General features: G+C 38.9%; 1 protein-coding gene across 1 annotated transcript in view; it reads right to left on the bottom strand.

Annotated features, from left to right (window-relative positions):
* The window catches only part of EP300 (E1A binding protein p300), a 64,188-nt gene that overhangs the window by 32,702 nt on the left and 13,863 nt on the right, over positions 1 to 17,623 (bottom strand). Inside the window, exons 2-6 of the mRNA XM_024992796.2 lie at positions 11,438 to 12,075; positions 6,142 to 6,318; positions 4,622 to 4,883; positions 3,317 to 3,430; positions 2,204 to 2,449 (exon numbers count right to left, since the gene is read on the bottom strand). Coding sequence (XP_024848564.1) covers positions 2,204 to 2,449; positions 3,317 to 3,430; positions 4,622 to 4,883; positions 6,142 to 6,318; positions 11,438 to 12,075 — 1,437 coding nt within the window. The remainder of the gene's footprint in view (positions 1 to 2,203; positions 2,450 to 3,316; positions 3,431 to 4,621; positions 4,884 to 6,141; positions 6,319 to 11,437; positions 12,076 to 17,623) is intronic.

The raw sequence follows: 17,623 nt of genomic DNA, 5'->3' as shown, positions 1-17,623 counted from the left end.
TCCATTCAAAAGACCCAAAACAGAAGTTTTAAGGATATTTAGAAATGTAACAGTAATTAGTAACAAGTAAAATAATCACCATAAACCAAATCAAGAGACAGATGACAAATCTGGGGGGGAAAATGCTAATATTATATATGATAATTATTTGCAATATAATCAGCAACACATATATAAAGGCTACTACACAAAGTTCCTTTATAGCATAGTAAGAAAAACATGAAGAAGAAAAGAACAATTTACATAAAAAAAGAAATACAATGGCTTAAAAAATATACATGAAAAACATATAATTTTTTTTCACGTATGAAATTCCACAAACTTTTTTTTTGGGGGCCACTGGGCTTGTGGGGACCTTAGTTCCCTGAACCAGGGGTTGAACCTGTGCCCCCTGCAGTGGAAGCATGGAGTCCTAATCATTAGACCATCAGGGAATTCCTATGAATTCCCTTAAAGTTTGAGAATACAAAATGTTGAGAAAGGTTTGGGAAAAGCAGCATTTCTCTGAAAATTCATAGGTGTGTAAACTGATCCACTCTTTGGAAAGCTATCTGGTAACCGTTAAACAAATGAAAAAAAAAATGTACACACATTTTCACCAACTTAGATTTCCACTTGCTATTCCATCTTACAGTTATACTCACATATGTATGGATAAACATAAGAGTAATGGTGTCAAAAGGAGCAAAAAACTAGAACTAAAATTGTTTAGGGAACCGAACTTAACACATGCACGTGTTTTCATAAGCACCATCTATGTAAGAACCTAAGAAAGCTAAGGATGATGATCCCCAGGGAGGAGAATTAAAGACAGTATTTGCATTACACATTTTAAATTGACTACTCCTTCAAACTGGCTTGAATAGCTCTATGTATTCCTATCACTTTTTAAATTAATGATTTAATGAATATTACTTCTTTAAAACAAAGAAAACCATCAATGGCAATATTTATACTAAACCAGATTTTCATGTGGTTAAAATTTTTTGATTAACAATTTTATTAATATATCCTTCAAGATATTTAGTTAAAAATAAGAAAACAAAACTCCTCCCTAAAATGCAAATAATTGACTGGATTTCTCAACAGTGTCTAATAAAAATCCTATTGTCTTCTTTCATCACACTTCCCAAATCGTTAGGCAGAACTCTCCTAACAGCATCAAGGCAGGCTCTGAAATGCAGTTGCTGGTAGTGGCTTATCTGTCACTATGAAATATTCATTTTTAAGAAAACTACACATCCTTAACACAGATTTGTTTCACTGGTGGTAACAGTATTAAGGTAAAGAAAAAAGTGATTATACTATTACTGATTTGCTTATTTTACTGCCTTCTGATGGCATACGAAAAAAGACATTCCCTCCAAAGTATCCAGGTTCATTTAATCTTTGGCACTGATTGCAAGTAATGGCTCAATCTAACTTGAGAAAGATACCTTTACACAGATTTGTATTTAGGACCCTAAGAGTGAGCATTCACTTGAGATACAAAAATGTAGGGATAAAAACACCACTGGCACTGGCAGAGAGTAAGTCAGAAAGAAAAAAAAAATGAACAAAAGAAAAATTCAAAGCACCTAATAATCAAGGAGAAAACATGTAATATTTTTAGCCCTAGGGAGAATCTTAAGCCTTAGGAGAACATATATTTTTTTCTAAGCCCCAACAAAATCTTTATACATTAAGTGAATCCAATAGTAATCAGAAGATTAAGCATGTGGTTAAACAGGGTCATGGGGGCCTTACAGAGAAAAGCTCTAATGCGGAGTTCCAGGAGTGGCTCCCTCTTTCCCCTCTCTGCTACAGAATTTCTACTACCTGAAATATGCAGTAGAGATCCTGCTGTTTTGTCTATTTGTTCACTTACTTGCTCATCCACACTAGAGATGTCTCAAAAGTAGGGACAACCAGTTACTGAGCCCCTGCGCCACAACTACTGAGCTCGCAAGCCTAGAGCCTGTGCTTCGTGACAAGAGAAGTCACTGCAGGAAGGCTGCCCACCACAGCGAAGAGTAGCCCCTGCTTGCTGCAACTAAAGGAAATCTATGTACAGCAATGAAGACCCAGCACAATGCTCCCCCCAAAAACAGTAGAAGAGATCAAAATTAAAAAAAAAAAAAAAAAAAAAAGACTCAGAAAGGTAAAAAAGAAATCCAAGAAGCTAACTTGCAACTCTGCCATGACGAGGAGGACACAGACTTACTCATGTTGCTCATGGGCCGCATCCCTTGGGGAGACTGCCCAGACTGCTGGTTCTGCTGATTCTTCGCTTGCACCTGGGGCTGGGTCGGCATCTGATTTACTTGATAGGGCAGTCCAAGGGCTGCATAGGCTCTTTCTATAGAGCTGGGATCAATCTGACTGACAGTGCTTAGGCTGGGAGTGGACTGTTGACCCACCCCTAGAGAGCTAGTACTGCCAAGTCCAACTGGTGCTCCAGTCAAAATTGCTAGGGAAAACAGAAGAAAGAGTATTACAACATTAAAGATGCTGAGACAGGAAATACTATCATGTCTGAGTTTTAAACACAAAAATACTGTTGTGTGATTATGAAATACATGCATCTTGTTTCCCATTATTTCCTTAAATTTCTAAGCATAGAACTGATTGGTCAAAGGGCATCACTGGCATGAAAAACTTTTGATCCAAAATACCCAAAAGCCTTCCCACAAGCTGTTATCAATGTTCCCATGAAGAATGCATGACAGCGTGACAGGAGAGAAATGGTATTTTATTTCATTACTTAATTTAATAGGGAACTTTTGGGTATTTCCTCCTCCTGGTGAACTATTTCCTAGTCCTAATTCTCTACTAGGATATCTATGATTTATTTACTCATTTATGGAATTTCATTCCTTTTAAAAATATGCTATATGCAGTTCCAAATTTATCTTTCAATCCTAAATGCCACCTTTCAATTTTAAATCCTAAATGAGACTTGGTGGCTGCACTTTCTACTTTTGATACTTTTTCTCTAAGAAAAGCTCATCAACCCCAGGCTTCTAAAAATAACCTCAAACTTTTCTTTAACATTAATTTCAAATTATCTAAATATTTACATCACAGGTAGAGAAGAGTAATAATCTGCCCAATGTCAAAGCAATGATCTTTCTGGATCTTATTTTAAGTAATAAACACTTCAGTTCTAACCTTATTATTATGAAGTTTGTGGTAAGTGGAAATAATCTAGTATGACAGCACTGGCAGTCACAGGAACTTCATATAATCAAGAAGTATGTTAAATCTCACCAAATTGCACCGGGGAAGAGTCTAAGAATACTTTGATATAAAAGTTTCAAAAGATTTCATCACTTACACTGTTGATTTCTCTTATCTCCAGCGTTTTTCAGGGGGAGACACACAGGACAATCATGCCTTGTACAATTCTTCCAGTGGGAAATGATTTGTCGAGAAGATGCACAGTGTGCCACTGATAAGAAAAGTGATTTTTTACATTATTATTAGCTAACTTATCAACCATATAATGAGTGCTACAAATGTTATTAATGCATCTTCCTAACACCCCCTAAAGGGTAGTTATTAATCCTCAAATTTTACAGTTGAGAAAATAGGCAAAAACTGGTTAAGTGATTTGAACAAAGTCACAGAGCACCCCAAGTGGGATTCAAACTCAAGCAGTCTGATTTCCAGAGCCTCTATTTTTGACCACAACACTGTGTGAGAAAAATCTTTAAAATACAGATTTCTCTTAAAAAAATAAAAGGGGGTGGTGGTGGTACAGGGCTTCCCTGGTGGCTCAGTGGATAGGAATCTGCCTGCCAATGCAAGAGTACTCTGGTCCAGGAAGATTCCACACGCCACAGAGCAACTAAGCCTGTGTGCCACAACTTCTGAACCCTCGAGCTCTAGGCCCCGAGAGCCGCAACCACTGAAGCCTGAGTTCCTAGAGCCTGTGCTCCGCAACAAGAGAAGCCACCACAGGGAGTAGCCCCTGCGGCCTGCATGCAGCAATAAAGACCCAGTGCAACCTTCCCCCCAAAAAAGGGTACAAATGAATTTATTTACAAAACAGAAAGAGAGTCAGAGATGTAAAAAAAAACTTCTAGTTACTGGGCAGGGGAGGTGGAAAAATTGGGAGATAGGGAAGGACATATATATACTACTATACTCTATAAAACGGATAACTAGTAAGAATCTATTGTATAGCACAGGAAACTTTACTCAATACTTTCTAATGACTTACATGCGAAAAGAATCAAAAAGAGAATGGATATATGAATATGTATAACATTCACTTTGCTGTACAGCAGAAACAAACACAACATCGTGAAGCTACTATGCTTCAATAAAAATACAGATTCCTAATGGCTCTATAATTATATTAAGTTGGGTAACATTCTTTTTAGTATTTGCCTACATGACAGCAAACTCTCAATATTTAAAGCTATGCTGGGGCAAATAAAAGTCCCTTGCAAAAGAGAAGTCTCTAAAACTTCCTCTACTACCATATCTCTAGATAAGCACAAAATGATACTGAATTTGATCATAACATAGAGTAAGGCATTATCAGTAAGGAGTCTCAGGGGAGAGAAAATGTGATCAGCTCTGACTATAAATAAATATTGACTGCGGAGCACAAAAAACCTCTGAGCCCACTCACCTTGGCAGGACTTGCCCGACTGGCAGTGTGTCATGTGGTTTAGGACGTTCTTCATGGTTCGACAGTGGGGAAGGTTGCACTGCCTCACCTCCCCGTTGGCCTGCTCCCGGCGCTGGCACTTGTGAGCGTGCAGGAGGAGGACAAGCTGCTGCTGGATGAGCTTGCGCTTCTCCGGATCAGCTGTATGTGCCCCAGAACCCATCCCCTGGGCCACCGGAGCCACCATGCCTGGCTGCTGGACCTGTGGGGCCTGCTGCTGGCCCTAAGGGGTGCAACAGTAAAGACACATTCAATGTTAGGGGTCACTGGGTGCTACCTCCTGAATAAATACGGACCTGGAGATTTTCAATGAAAACCTTTAACGACATGTCATCTACTAGGTGCCAGACCCAATTTTTTAACACAGGGGATTCTAAGATAAATAAACGATGGCCTCTACCATCAAGAAGCTTAATTTAACAAGAAAATAAATTACTATTACTATATTAACAAGTAATATAATCAAAGTATGTGTAACATAGAGTAAAACAAAGAGGACATGGTAAAGTCCAATGCAAGGGGGAAAATAAAGGAATCTGTTGTGAAAGGCATGTTCAAGTTAGGTTTTGAAACAGTGAAGAGCTTCTCAGAAGACCTGGCAGGGGCCTTTCAGGTGGGTGAAAAACTAGTTTTTGTAAACTCTGGACAAAATTCGTCTTGTCCTATAGAAAAGTAAACATTTCTGGAGACAGAGAAACGTGTTAATCTTTTGTCTCCAGTACTTAGCAGAGTATCTGAAATACAGGCATTCAGTGACTATGGGACATAAAGCAAAAAACCTAAAATATCTGAAAAAGAAATAAAATTCCTACAGTACAATTTTTGAAGACACACATGGACTATGTGACACATTTACAACTAGAGATAGTTTTACTTTAGAAAAACAGCAATGTTAGAAGAGTTGGAGATTTTTCCATAACAGTCACTGTTAAAAATGTGTAACTTTGAGAGGGAGAAGTTACTTCTGTCTAACAGTACCAGATATAAATCAATAGATATCCAGATGACTGACCGAAGAGGAAAAAGGTTCCACTTTCCTATCCTATAGAAAGAACTGCATATACAAGGAGTTGAATATGGCAGGACCCCAAAACTTTCATTGTGGCAGCCCCACTTGCTTCTGTTTGGGCTAACAGCTTTACTGATCAATACCCAAGTAAAAAAACACCATGTGAAATGGAAGGCAGGCATAAGCTTCCTTGATCACAGGGACCATCCCATTAAATCCTAGTGTTGTGCTTTATAGCAGAACAGAAAACATAAAAGTTTAACAGAATTCTTTAAAAAAAAAAAAAAATCTTTTGGCTGCACCAAGCATGCATGGCATTTGGGATCTTAGTTCCCCAACCAGGGATGGAACCCCCGCCCCCTGCACTGGAGGCACAGAGTCTTAACCACAGGACCACCAGGGAAGTCCCAAACGCATTTCTTTTGCTCAAGTGTCAGATGGAAAACAAATCTGCAGACAGATTACTACCCACCATATTGGGCATTCCTCCACCAGGAACAGCCTTTTTGTCCATTGCAAATGGAGATAAGCTATTTGGTAGTACAGACTTTGTCGGAATCTGGAGACCAAGGCCACTGGCTCCCATCTGCTGTCCAGAATTCTGAGTGTATGGTGAACCGTAAGGATTAGGGTTGTTCATCATTCCCATCTAAGAACAAGAAACAGAAAAGAAATTACATCTTATTCCCCACACTAACAGGACATACTATTTCCCTTCCTTTTCCACTTCCTAATTTACAAAGACAATTCTAAAAGAAATTCTCCATATATAAAAAGACTAGGGGCCTGAGGTACAGTGAATTTAGAGGTATTGCCTGTAAATATGAGATGTTACTAAAAATGTGTCTTCATTTAGCTATACCTACTAAGCAGGTTTTGCCATTCATCTCCACTTTCAATGACTAAATAACTTTCATTTAACGTGCAAACTATAACTTAACAAATTCAATTCAACTCAATAAACCATCTAATCCTTAAATATATTAGAGAATTTGATATACCAAAGCATTTGAATGCTTATTCCAGCATTAAAAAAAAAAAAAGGAGTGGGGGAGGGGACTTCCCTTATTGTCCAGTGGTTAAGACTCTGTGCTTCCCGTGTAGGGGGCATGGGTTTGAAGTCAGGGAACTAGGATCCCAAATGCTGTGTGGAGTGGCTGGGTTAAAAAAAACAAACAAACAAATACCAAAAACAAGGTAGAAAACTGGTAGTTTGGGGGATATGTCTTTTTTTAAATTTAGGGACACAGTAGAACAGTGATTTAAAATTTTTTTGAATCTGAATTACCTAGATACAGCGCATAAACTTTAAAGCCTGCATTTCTTGATATCTTAGACCTAGCTGCTTTATTAAATTGCCTCCTTGGCTCTTAAAGTAATCTGAGTATATTCGTAATCCCTATGTACTTTAAAAAGGAAGTTCAGGGACTTCCCTGGCAGTCCAGTGGTTAGGAATCTGCACCTCCACTGCAGGGCACACAGGTTGGATCCCTGGTCGGAGAACTAAGATCCCATATGCTGCAGAGCATGGCTTTAAAAAAAAGTATTTCCCTGTCTTTATGTAAGTCTGTGTGGAGCCATCATACTGTAGCTTAAAGAACACAGCATTAATTATTCAAAAGCCAAATGTTTTATTGATAACAATGATGCAACTCACAACTCTATTCTTCCACATAAGACCCCCATGTAAGTCAATCACTGCCTACTTGCAAGCACTCAGGATACAAACTAAGGATGCTAGAGGAGTCATGCCAGATTTCTCACCTTTCTTGGACAGATCCAATCTATCAAAGGGTCCTTCAAATTCTACCTCTAGCCGCCCAGTCCCATGCATCCGTGCCCACTGTCACTGTCTTAATTCAAGTCCCTGAACGCAGCTTTTGTAGACTACATCTAACAGGTTTTCTTGCCATCTGTCCTCACTTTTTTCTACTCATAAGGGGGAAAAAAATGATGGTATACCAGACCTTTCATTATCTTCATGAGAACTTGACTACTTCTCCATGGCAGAAGTACTACTTATCTCCCTTACCCATTTACTTGCAAACCTGAGAGCATCATGTTTCTTGAATCTCCAATATCTGCTTCAGCTTTTCCCTTTCCCTATAACTAGGCAGTGAGTGGCACACCTTCCTTCCCTATTTTTTGGCTCCTGAATGCTAACCTGTAAAGGAAATAAAATACTAAATTCACAAAGAGGCAGGGATGATAATAGGGAATGAGACTGAGGAAGTGGCATCGTTCCGGTGAAAGCATAAAAAAACAGGCAGCCTCAGTGGGATGCAGCCAGAGTAAAAACGTATTTGGTCTCCGATAACTGGAATTTCCTATGTGAATCTGACCAGTGAAAATGTAGGGATAACCAAATACAAAAACAGGCTTACGTGAAAAGTTTCAGTTTCTTCTGGTAGTTCCAAATGGGGCTGGGAGCACTGCTGCTACATGTTGCTTTTAAAGTACTGATATTTACACTAACAGTTCCAACAGTGTGCTCGCCTACACTTGGGGGAGTTGGATTTCACTTGTGTTTCTTATTAGCATGGAAATCCACGGTAGATGTAAAACGAAAGCCATTTAAGAGTCCACAATTTATATAAACAAAACCCTGGCACTAGTAAGATGCCTTCACGTCTCTTGTTTAGATGCATAATGTCTTTATCAAGTACATCCTCGTAGAGTTCGGTCCTTCACACATTTGTTCACACAGACATCACCTTGATTGCTCTCACCAAGTTTCAACAATTTCTGACACTGCTTGTTTCCTCAATCACAATGCATAACCTGGAAATTCCAAGTTCACTCTAGCAGACCCTGGTCTCAAATATACAGACTGCACCAACTGCTGGTCAGATGGCGATAATTCATTCCTAACACTTGTGGTCACCGTGACCAACAAAGGCCCTCAGGCTTTCTGTGTGCCATCTCCCTCAGAGTTTTGTGTTAGAAAATAAACACAACCAACCCCCTCACCCCTATCGTTTCTATTTATTCAACCCCCTCTACTCTCTCACTAAGTATAACAGGAAGGGAATATACTGTACTTAATTTCTGCTACACTGTAGTGAGTTATCTCATCTTGTTCCCTTCCCTACAGCTAATGTGATCCAGATGTCCAACTACGTACCACCTACCTGGACCACAGTGATACAGATCTCCACCTCAACTGAAAAGGCAGAGGACCAGGAAGCCACAGTCAGTTCCAGGCAACTAAAACCAGAGGACCGCAGGGGAGTATTTTATCTTTCTTTAAAAATAAATCTGACTCTACAGGTTGTTTCTTAGCGTCCGATGCATTAAAAACAGAAACTTAGGGAACACAGGAACACATAAAACACACGATGGTAACACACATGACAAACAAAAACCAGCGCCCAGAACACAACAACGTGAACAGTTCAGGAATATTTAAGAAACAAAATCCCTTAATAAGACTTGCATGCATCAACAGTAATGCACACACTCCATGAATCCCCAAATAATAAAAACAAAATTAAACTACATCCTGACCTGGTCTACCTAATGGATTTGATAAATACATCTATATCCAGTCATTCCCCAAGCACTGTGTCAATTGGTGGTGGGTGGGAGAGGCGGTGGCAGGGTGGTATGTACAATGATAAACAAGGAAGACTAGGGATCTTTCAGAAGCGAAAAGACATCTAATCCTAAACATTTTCCATACTCATTCCTATGACTCTTACACTTAATTCAGGGGCCTCACCTCCCCATAGGGACTATTTTTCAAATTGATACAGCACACCTAAAACCACACCCATCAAGATTGCAAATTTGGAGAAAGAGTCTCCTTTAAAATCCATCAGGATTTGGCATAAAGACTTGTCTTTTTCTCTCTCAGCATGGATTCTTCCTCTCTGCCTTATACTTAATACTCTTACTTTTAAACTTTATGGGTTCAGTACTCATATAGGTGGTATTCACTTAAAACAAATATTTTAGTAATAGAATCTTTATATTTGAATTACCCCTCCCCATGCAAATATAGGCTCCACAGAGCCAAGGATTTTATTGTCTGATTAATTTACTCGCTATATATCCAACCTGAAACAATGCTGATGTAGAAATGTGTGATTCAGATTATAAATACAACAGTGATCCACTCTCAACCTAGGCATTCTCCTAATGAACCTTTTCTTATTTTTCTTCACAGCACTACCTGGAATACTATTAATTTACATCTTATGTGTAGCCTAGAAAGTAAGTTCCCTGAAGTTGAGTTTATCCACTGCTCTAGCTTCAGCATCAAAGCCACAACTCAGTAAATATTTGCTGGGTCAGTGAAGGCGTAAGGTGTACCATCCCTGCCCCATACAAACATCAGGAGGGCAGGGACTCCTAACAGGCATATCCCCAGAATCCAGAAGAGGTACTTAATACTCTACCTTCTTGTTCTTTCTCATTCCAAATATTTTAAGTAAGCCACACCAACACACAACATGACAGTGCCGGAAAGGGAGAGCCTCGAGTAGGCAGCTAACCCCAAACAGAACCCTTTCCTAAGTTGTCTGTATTTTTTACCCTGTAGCTATAAAATATATACACACACACACACCCCCCCACACACATATATTTAAGGGCTTTCATTTATCTGCGTGCCCTCAGGGTTCCCGCTCCCAATTCATCCACGTTTTACTTTCACTCTAGAACCCTCACCATCATGATTCTCAGGAATACACAAGTCCTAATGTTGCTCAAATTACTCCTCTTACAGAGCATGCTTGCTCCTAACTCAATGTGAAAATCTCTCCCACCTCTAATATCACCTTACAAGTGAAGCCATCTCTTTCATTCAACAAGAACTTAGGAATAATTACATGTCAGAGACCGGCAACTGTAGTGTGATGCCATTTCAAGAAAAAGGAATGAAATGTGCAGGAAAAATATGGAGGAATAAACATCAAATATACACTGATAAAATTTTAATTACACAGAGTACATATTTAAATGTATTTTAAAATGTATTTAACATTCTCTACTTGATAAGGCTAAGAAAGTAGGCTTTTTAAAAGAGAAAAGTCTTTCAAATAACAGCCAAGATCAGGTTAATTAGAACACCTGGGACGTTGGTTGGGGCTTAATGGCATCTTAGGGTTTCCCAGGTGGTCAGTGGTAAAGAACCTGCCTGCAACGCAAGAGACGTGGGTTAGATCCTTGGGTTGGAAAGATCTCCTGGAGAAGGAAATGGCAACCCACTCCCATTTTCTTGCCTAGAAAATCCCATGCACAGAGGAGCCTGGCAGGTTGGACTCCATGGGTCACAAGAGTGGGACACAACTTAAGTGACTAAACAAAAACGCATCTTAATATCCATCAACCAATAAGGAAAAAAAATAACACATCTCTTAAAAACCAGGGACATTCCAAGCAATGGGAACAAATGAAATCTATCTGAAGATAGTATAATGCCAGCTCTCTCAAAACTGTGTTTTAAGGGAGGCTATGAAGGCTAAAATGAGATGAAAATATTCTAATACTTGTGTCACAGGGAACAGGAATTAGCTGGCAATCATTTGAAACAAACTGTGAAGGTACTCAAAGTTGTTAAAATAAATTTATCACTTACATTTAATGTAAGAGCAGTATAAAATTTGTGACAATAGATCCCTGGCATATAATATGTGGGAGATGCTACATAATCTAAGAAGAGTAAACATGAACAGTAAAGAATAAATGACCTCAGGCCCTCCTCCTCCACCCCTGGAACACTCAGAAATACACTGACAGGGCACACAAACCGAAACTGCACTCACCTTGAGAGGCTGGGGGCCTCTCAGTCCCGTCTGTCCCCCCATCTGGGGAGAGCCTTGCTGCAGCGGCTCAGTCATTAAGTTGCCAGCACTTCCCATGCCTGGGTTCGGGTACTGCATATTCGGTCGCCCCCGGCCTGCTCCAATTGAACCGTTCATGACTTGATTAGGCATCATCCCTTGTCCATTGCCGGCAGTCAGCATGCCGGGACTCATGCCAGCGTTCATCCCCGTGTTCATTCCCATGGCAGGCTGACTGACGGGACTGCTCATCACACCTGTTGCAGACGGCGTGGGGCCCTGATTTGGCCCACTAGTGCCCATCCCCATGTTGGGAGAAGTCAAGCCTGCCTGGGCCATTGGGCTTTTGACCATGCTATTTATCAAACCTAATCCAGGACTGTTCTGTTGGGCTTGGCTGGCCATGCCTTGGCCTGGGCCACCAACCCCCATATTGAGGTTAGGGGAACTACCAGACCGTAGCAATTCTGACAGCTGTTTATGTTTAGAGGCTGCATCTTGTACTATGCCAAGACTTGTCTGAAGCTGACTAATATCACCACCATTGGTTAGTCCCAATTCTGTAGAGTTGATTAATTCATCTGGTAAGTCGTGCTCCAAGTCAAACAGAGAGCCAAAATCTAAAAACAAAGAGGAAAGATAAAGGTTAAAGTATGACAGTCAAAATTACAGATTTCTCTATACTTGTTCTTGATCAGCATTAAATATCATCTCTAAACCTCACCCCATGGAATACTGTTTGTATTAGTTTTTCATGTTACACTAAAGTTTTATTTTACATGTTTGTGTGTGTGTGCACATAGAAAATATATATAAAAGAGTACTATCATGCCAACAAGTTTAAACATTTATAAACTGTACCTAAAATAAAACCAAAGAAGAATACATATTAGTGTGATATACATTACAAGTTGCTGAAAGTTTGTATTGACAGTCATGAAAAAGATATACAATTAAAATTGTTTACTATTCCAGAATTTCTTACAAGGGGTTAAAATAACTAATCTATACACAGACTAAATCCAGAATCTATACACAAACTTAATTCAGAATGAAACAAAAGATTAAAAATATAATAATTATAAAAAAGACAACTGATATAAAGAAAAAGACCTGCTCTTTGTAGACCACTCAGGGTAAGCTCCAGAAAGAGAGGAGCTGCTTACCTCTAACTGCTATCACACAGCGCCTGCCACAAAGCTGAATGAAGTTGTGTTCACCTGACTTCAAACCACAGAATAGTTCTCCTTAACCAAAATCTAGCTGAGTAAGATATGAAACCATGCGTCTAGTTCCTTCACTAACCTACGAACCATCACCACTCCATCTCTGCCCTACCCCCGTGCCAAAAAGAAGATGCGAAGACTATAGATTAACCTAGGGTTCCTTGTCTTGGCACTATTGAACATTCTAGGCTAGATAATTCTGCTTGGGAGGAAGGAAAAATTGTCCTGTGCACTATACTCAGCAAATCCCTGGTCTCTCCTTTTAATGCTAGTAGTACCTCTAACCAATTTGTGACAATAAAAAATGTCTCCAGATATCACCAAATGTGCCTTGGAAGTGCAAAACTGTCCCTGGTTGTTGACAGTATTAATTCATTATATGCTGATGGTGGCATGTTTCCTTGTGTACTCCAGGGGGACAGTAGAATGAAAGTATGCTTAAAGCATATACTTATAAGTATATGCTTAAAAGTATACATGATTGCTGCTGCTGCTATGTCACTTCAGTCGTGTCTGACTCTGTGCTACCCCACAGATGGCAGCCCACCAGGCTCCGCCGTCCCTGGGATTCTTCAGGCAAGAACACTGGAGTGGATTGCCATTTCCTTCTCCAATGTATGAAAGTGAAAGGTGAAAGTGAAGTCGCTCAGTCGTGTCTCTTAGCGACCCCATGGACTGCAGCCCACCAGGCTCCTCCATCCAGTGTTATGTAAATAGAAGGACTGAGATGTTGAGTTTTAATTCTCCAAGTAGTTTTAACATTAAAAGGACACTGCTGAACTTCCTTGGTGGTCCAGCGGGTAAGAATCTGCCTGTCAGTGCAGGGGACACGAATTCCAGCTACAACTAGGAGCCCAAGTGCCACAACTAGTGATCCCATGTGTCCTAGAGCCTCTGCTCAGCAACGAGAGAGGCCACTGCAATGAGGAGCTCCAGCACCACAGCCAGAGAAAGACTGCTCGCAGGAAGGAAAAACCAGCGCAGCCAAAAGTAATTAATTTTAAACAAAAAAGGCCCTACTGGGTATTTAAAAAGTAAATATAGTTCAATCTACAACTGATAATCCTATTAAAGATAATTCATCCAAAGACAAGATACCACTTTAATAATGATCTTCTTGGTCTAATTACCCTCAGTTCTTAAGTACAATTCTTCTTCTATGTGAACTTCCTGTTCTTTTGCATTCTGTCATGGCACTGAAATCACATGTGTGTCTCTTTCTCTTCCTCCTCTCCTGCCATCTTTCCCCCCGCCCCCACCCCTCACCCCACCTATGCACCCAGACTGTAGCTCTGGGAATGACATGAGTTACTTACTTACATACCAACTCCTCAAAGGGTGATATTTTAGTTGAACTGAATTGTACCTCAGGATCTCAGGATGTGATTTAGAGTACAGAATTATTCTCTTTCCTTCTGAAAAATCATGTGCCCCTCCATCATAAAAATAAAGTATCTCATGATTAGTTTTGGAATATAAATAAGGTTTCAAATAAAATTTACCTGACATCACTACTCAAGACAACTGCTTAATTATATATTTCTTTCATTTCCTTCTATTTACATAATTCACAACACTGGAATCATACAAACTTTTAAGCAGCTTTGCATTCTACTGACCCCCTGGAGTACACAAGGAAACATTCCACCGTCAGCATATGTTTAGTGTTTAAGAAAAAATAATCTCTACCTATTTAGAAATTTAAAATATACACATGGGGAATTCCCTGGCAGCCCAGTGGTTAGGACTCCAGGTTTTCACTGGGTTCAATCCCTGGTTGAATAATGATAAGAATACATTTCAAAACTTAAAGGAAATACAGCTAGAAATCAACAAATATCTAAGATATTTGAAAAAAATAGTAAGAAAAAGATGATCAAATAAAAAAGCAATGCAACAAAAAAGAAAAATGGAGAGGTTACTAACAAAACCAGAAGTTAGTTCTTCAAAGAGAGTAATAAAAGATAAACTTCTGGGAAAGTTAAGGAGAAAAGACAATAAAAAGAAAAAGTGGCATTACTAATCAATTTTATACCAAGAAAAAACGGAAAAGTGACAAAACTAATGAATTCCTGTTAAGCACTCAATAAACCTCAATCAAAAAGAAATTATACATATCCCTGCATCTCCAACAAGTCAATGGTAGAAGTTCTCAAGAGATTCAACAATACCTCGTTTGAATACCTGATTCAAACCCAACTGTGGAAATACATTTTAAGAAGAGAATCAAGATAACACAAATACTGATTAATGGATATTAAGAAAATCATTAATTTTGTTGGGTACGACAACAGAATAGTTATTGAAATAAATCCTAAGAGATACATATTTAAGCATTTCTAGTGAAACAAGAAGCCTGGGATTTACTTTTAAAACTCCAGCAGAAAAAACAGAGTGGGGGAAGAGACAAAATTATTAGTAACCTGAAGTAACAGGCACATGGGAATTCTTTTTTCTATTAAATTGAATTCTTCCACTTAAAAAGTTTAAAAGGAAACAGAGAAACTCTGAATATTCCTATTACTATCAAAGAACCATTGCTTAATTTTCCCATAAAGACCAAATATAAGTATTTTTGCAGGCATGTCCTACTGAACTTTCAAGGAAAAGACAATTCAACCTCACACAAATACTTCTAGAAAACAGAAATACTCTAAAAACCACACATGGCCAGTACAAGAAAAGAAAATCATGAACAGAGAAGCAAGAATCCTTAAAAAAGAGCAAACCAAATTTATCAGTGTCTTAAAGGTGTAATCTCATGATCAAGTTGGGATCATCTCAGGAATCCAGGAAAGAGAGGTTTGCATATTCACCATAGTAACAGAGAAGAAAGAAAACATTAGGTTCAGTGACTGGAATAAAAGCACTGGATAAAAGTCAATACCCAATCACGATTTTTAAAACAAAACCACAGCAATCAAAACCCGACGGGAAAAAGAACAGATATACATATAACTGAATCACCATGCTGTAGACTTGAAACTAACAGTGTAAATCAACGATGCTCTCGTCTGTAGTCGTGTCTGACTCTTCTTGCTACCCCATCGACTGCAGCCTGCCAGGCTCCTCTGTGGGATTTTCCAGCCAAGAATGCTGGAGTGGGTTGCCATCTCCTTCTCCAGTGTATCTTCCCCATCCAGGTATTGAACCCACATCTCATGCGTTGGCAGGTGACTCTTGAGTCACCAGGGAAGCCTGTGTAAATCAGTAACACTCCGATAAAACACACACACACACACACACACAACTGATGAGAACTTCCTTAAATTGATAAAAAAGGCTCTTCCAAAACCTAAAAACTGACAGCAATTATGGATAACGCACCAACATTAAAAACAGCCTCTTTAGCATCAGAACAAGACAAAGATACCCAAAACAACCATTTCTATTCAGTGCTGAACTGGAGTCTCTAGTCAAAGCAATAATACAAGAAATATTCATGAGTCAAGACTGAAAAGGAAGAAACATAACTTACTGTATGCAAACAATACACCTGTCAACAGTGAAATTCCAAGGCAAAGAAGTGGAAATAGTAAGAGGTTAGCAAATTAAATTGCATTTTCTGTATATCAGTAAAAAATGATTAGAAATAATTTAAGAAATGGGGGGGGGGGGAACCTGACAATAGTATTAGAAGATACACGTGAACTATGAAACTAAAGACCATCTAAATGAACAGAGTAACATCACAAAACATATGGGTACAGATCTTCAATATTACATAAAGACATCAACTCTTCCCCAATATTGACCTATAGATTCAATGCAAGGCCAATCAAAATTTTAACAGGGGACTTCCCTGGCAGTCCAGTGGTTAAGTCTATGCTTCCACTGCAAGGGGCCATTGGTTCCACCCCTGATTGGGGAACTAAGATCCCAAATGCCAAGCAACACCACCCCCCCACAAAAAAAACAACCTAACAATTTTTCAAATCACCAGACAAGACTATTTTAAAGTATACACAGAAGAACCTAGTTTCCACAACAGGAGAAGTAGCCACTTCATGGATTATTTGTGAGAATTTGACAATATAAGTATTTATAGTAGTGCTTGGCACATATTAAGAACTATGAAAATGTTACCTATTATTCAATAGAATCATCACTCTATTAGGAGGTAAGACTAGCTTATAACTAGCTTATAATAACAAAAACAACTTTTTATAAGGCATTTTCAATGTGTCATATTGTCTACATTTCCTCAATAAATACATTATTCTCATTAATCCTCCAAGAATCTCAGAAGTAGTATTGAGGAGATACCAACTTCAGTAATACAGAAGCCTTATTCCAGGCCCTCACCTTGAGGATTTAACTTAACCTGTACTACAGCCAATCTGCTGCACTTGGTTACTGTTTCAAAATATTCAACATCTCATTACAAAGTTAGGCTCCACTGTGAAGCAGACAGGAAAGCTAACGCTGGTAGACCTTGACAATCGTTATAGGGTTATTCTTTTAATGGCAATCCTATATTTTCAATTGACCTAATTCAGTGATCACTACAAAAGATCCACTCAGGTTTCAACTCAGTCTGATTCAAGTACTCCTATTTTCTAAGATGGTTCACTGTTACAACCTCAATTATGTACTTCCTATCTTCTACCTGTTGTTATAGCTAAATATTTGTGTGCTCTTCTCTACCAAATTTTAAGTATTGAAAGGTAAGGGTCTCATTTAACATTTACATTTCCCATAGCACCTCACATATACTCAATAAATGAATATGATAATAAACGTTTCCAGCAATTCTGGAACTGCACACTATATTTATATCTGATTGGGTGATTTACAAATTTATAAAAGTTCTCTTAACCTTTCCTTAAAACTTGTTATTTTCAATGATTAAATTAATTAAATTTGGAAGACTATGCTAGAGTGTCACAGGCTTCCCTGGTGGCTCAGTGGTAAAGAATCCGCCTGCCAATCCCTGAATCCG

This window comes from Bos taurus, chromosome 5, assembly GCF_002263795.3.
Source record: "Bos taurus isolate L1 Dominette 01449 registration number 42190680 breed Hereford chromosome 5, ARS-UCD2.0, whole genome shotgun sequence".
Classification (NCBI taxonomy): Eukaryota; Metazoa; Chordata; class Mammalia; order Artiodactyla; family Bovidae; genus Bos; species Bos taurus.
Note: the sequence above shows the minus strand (reverse complement) of the source record. Positions and strands in the feature narration are given on the sequence as shown.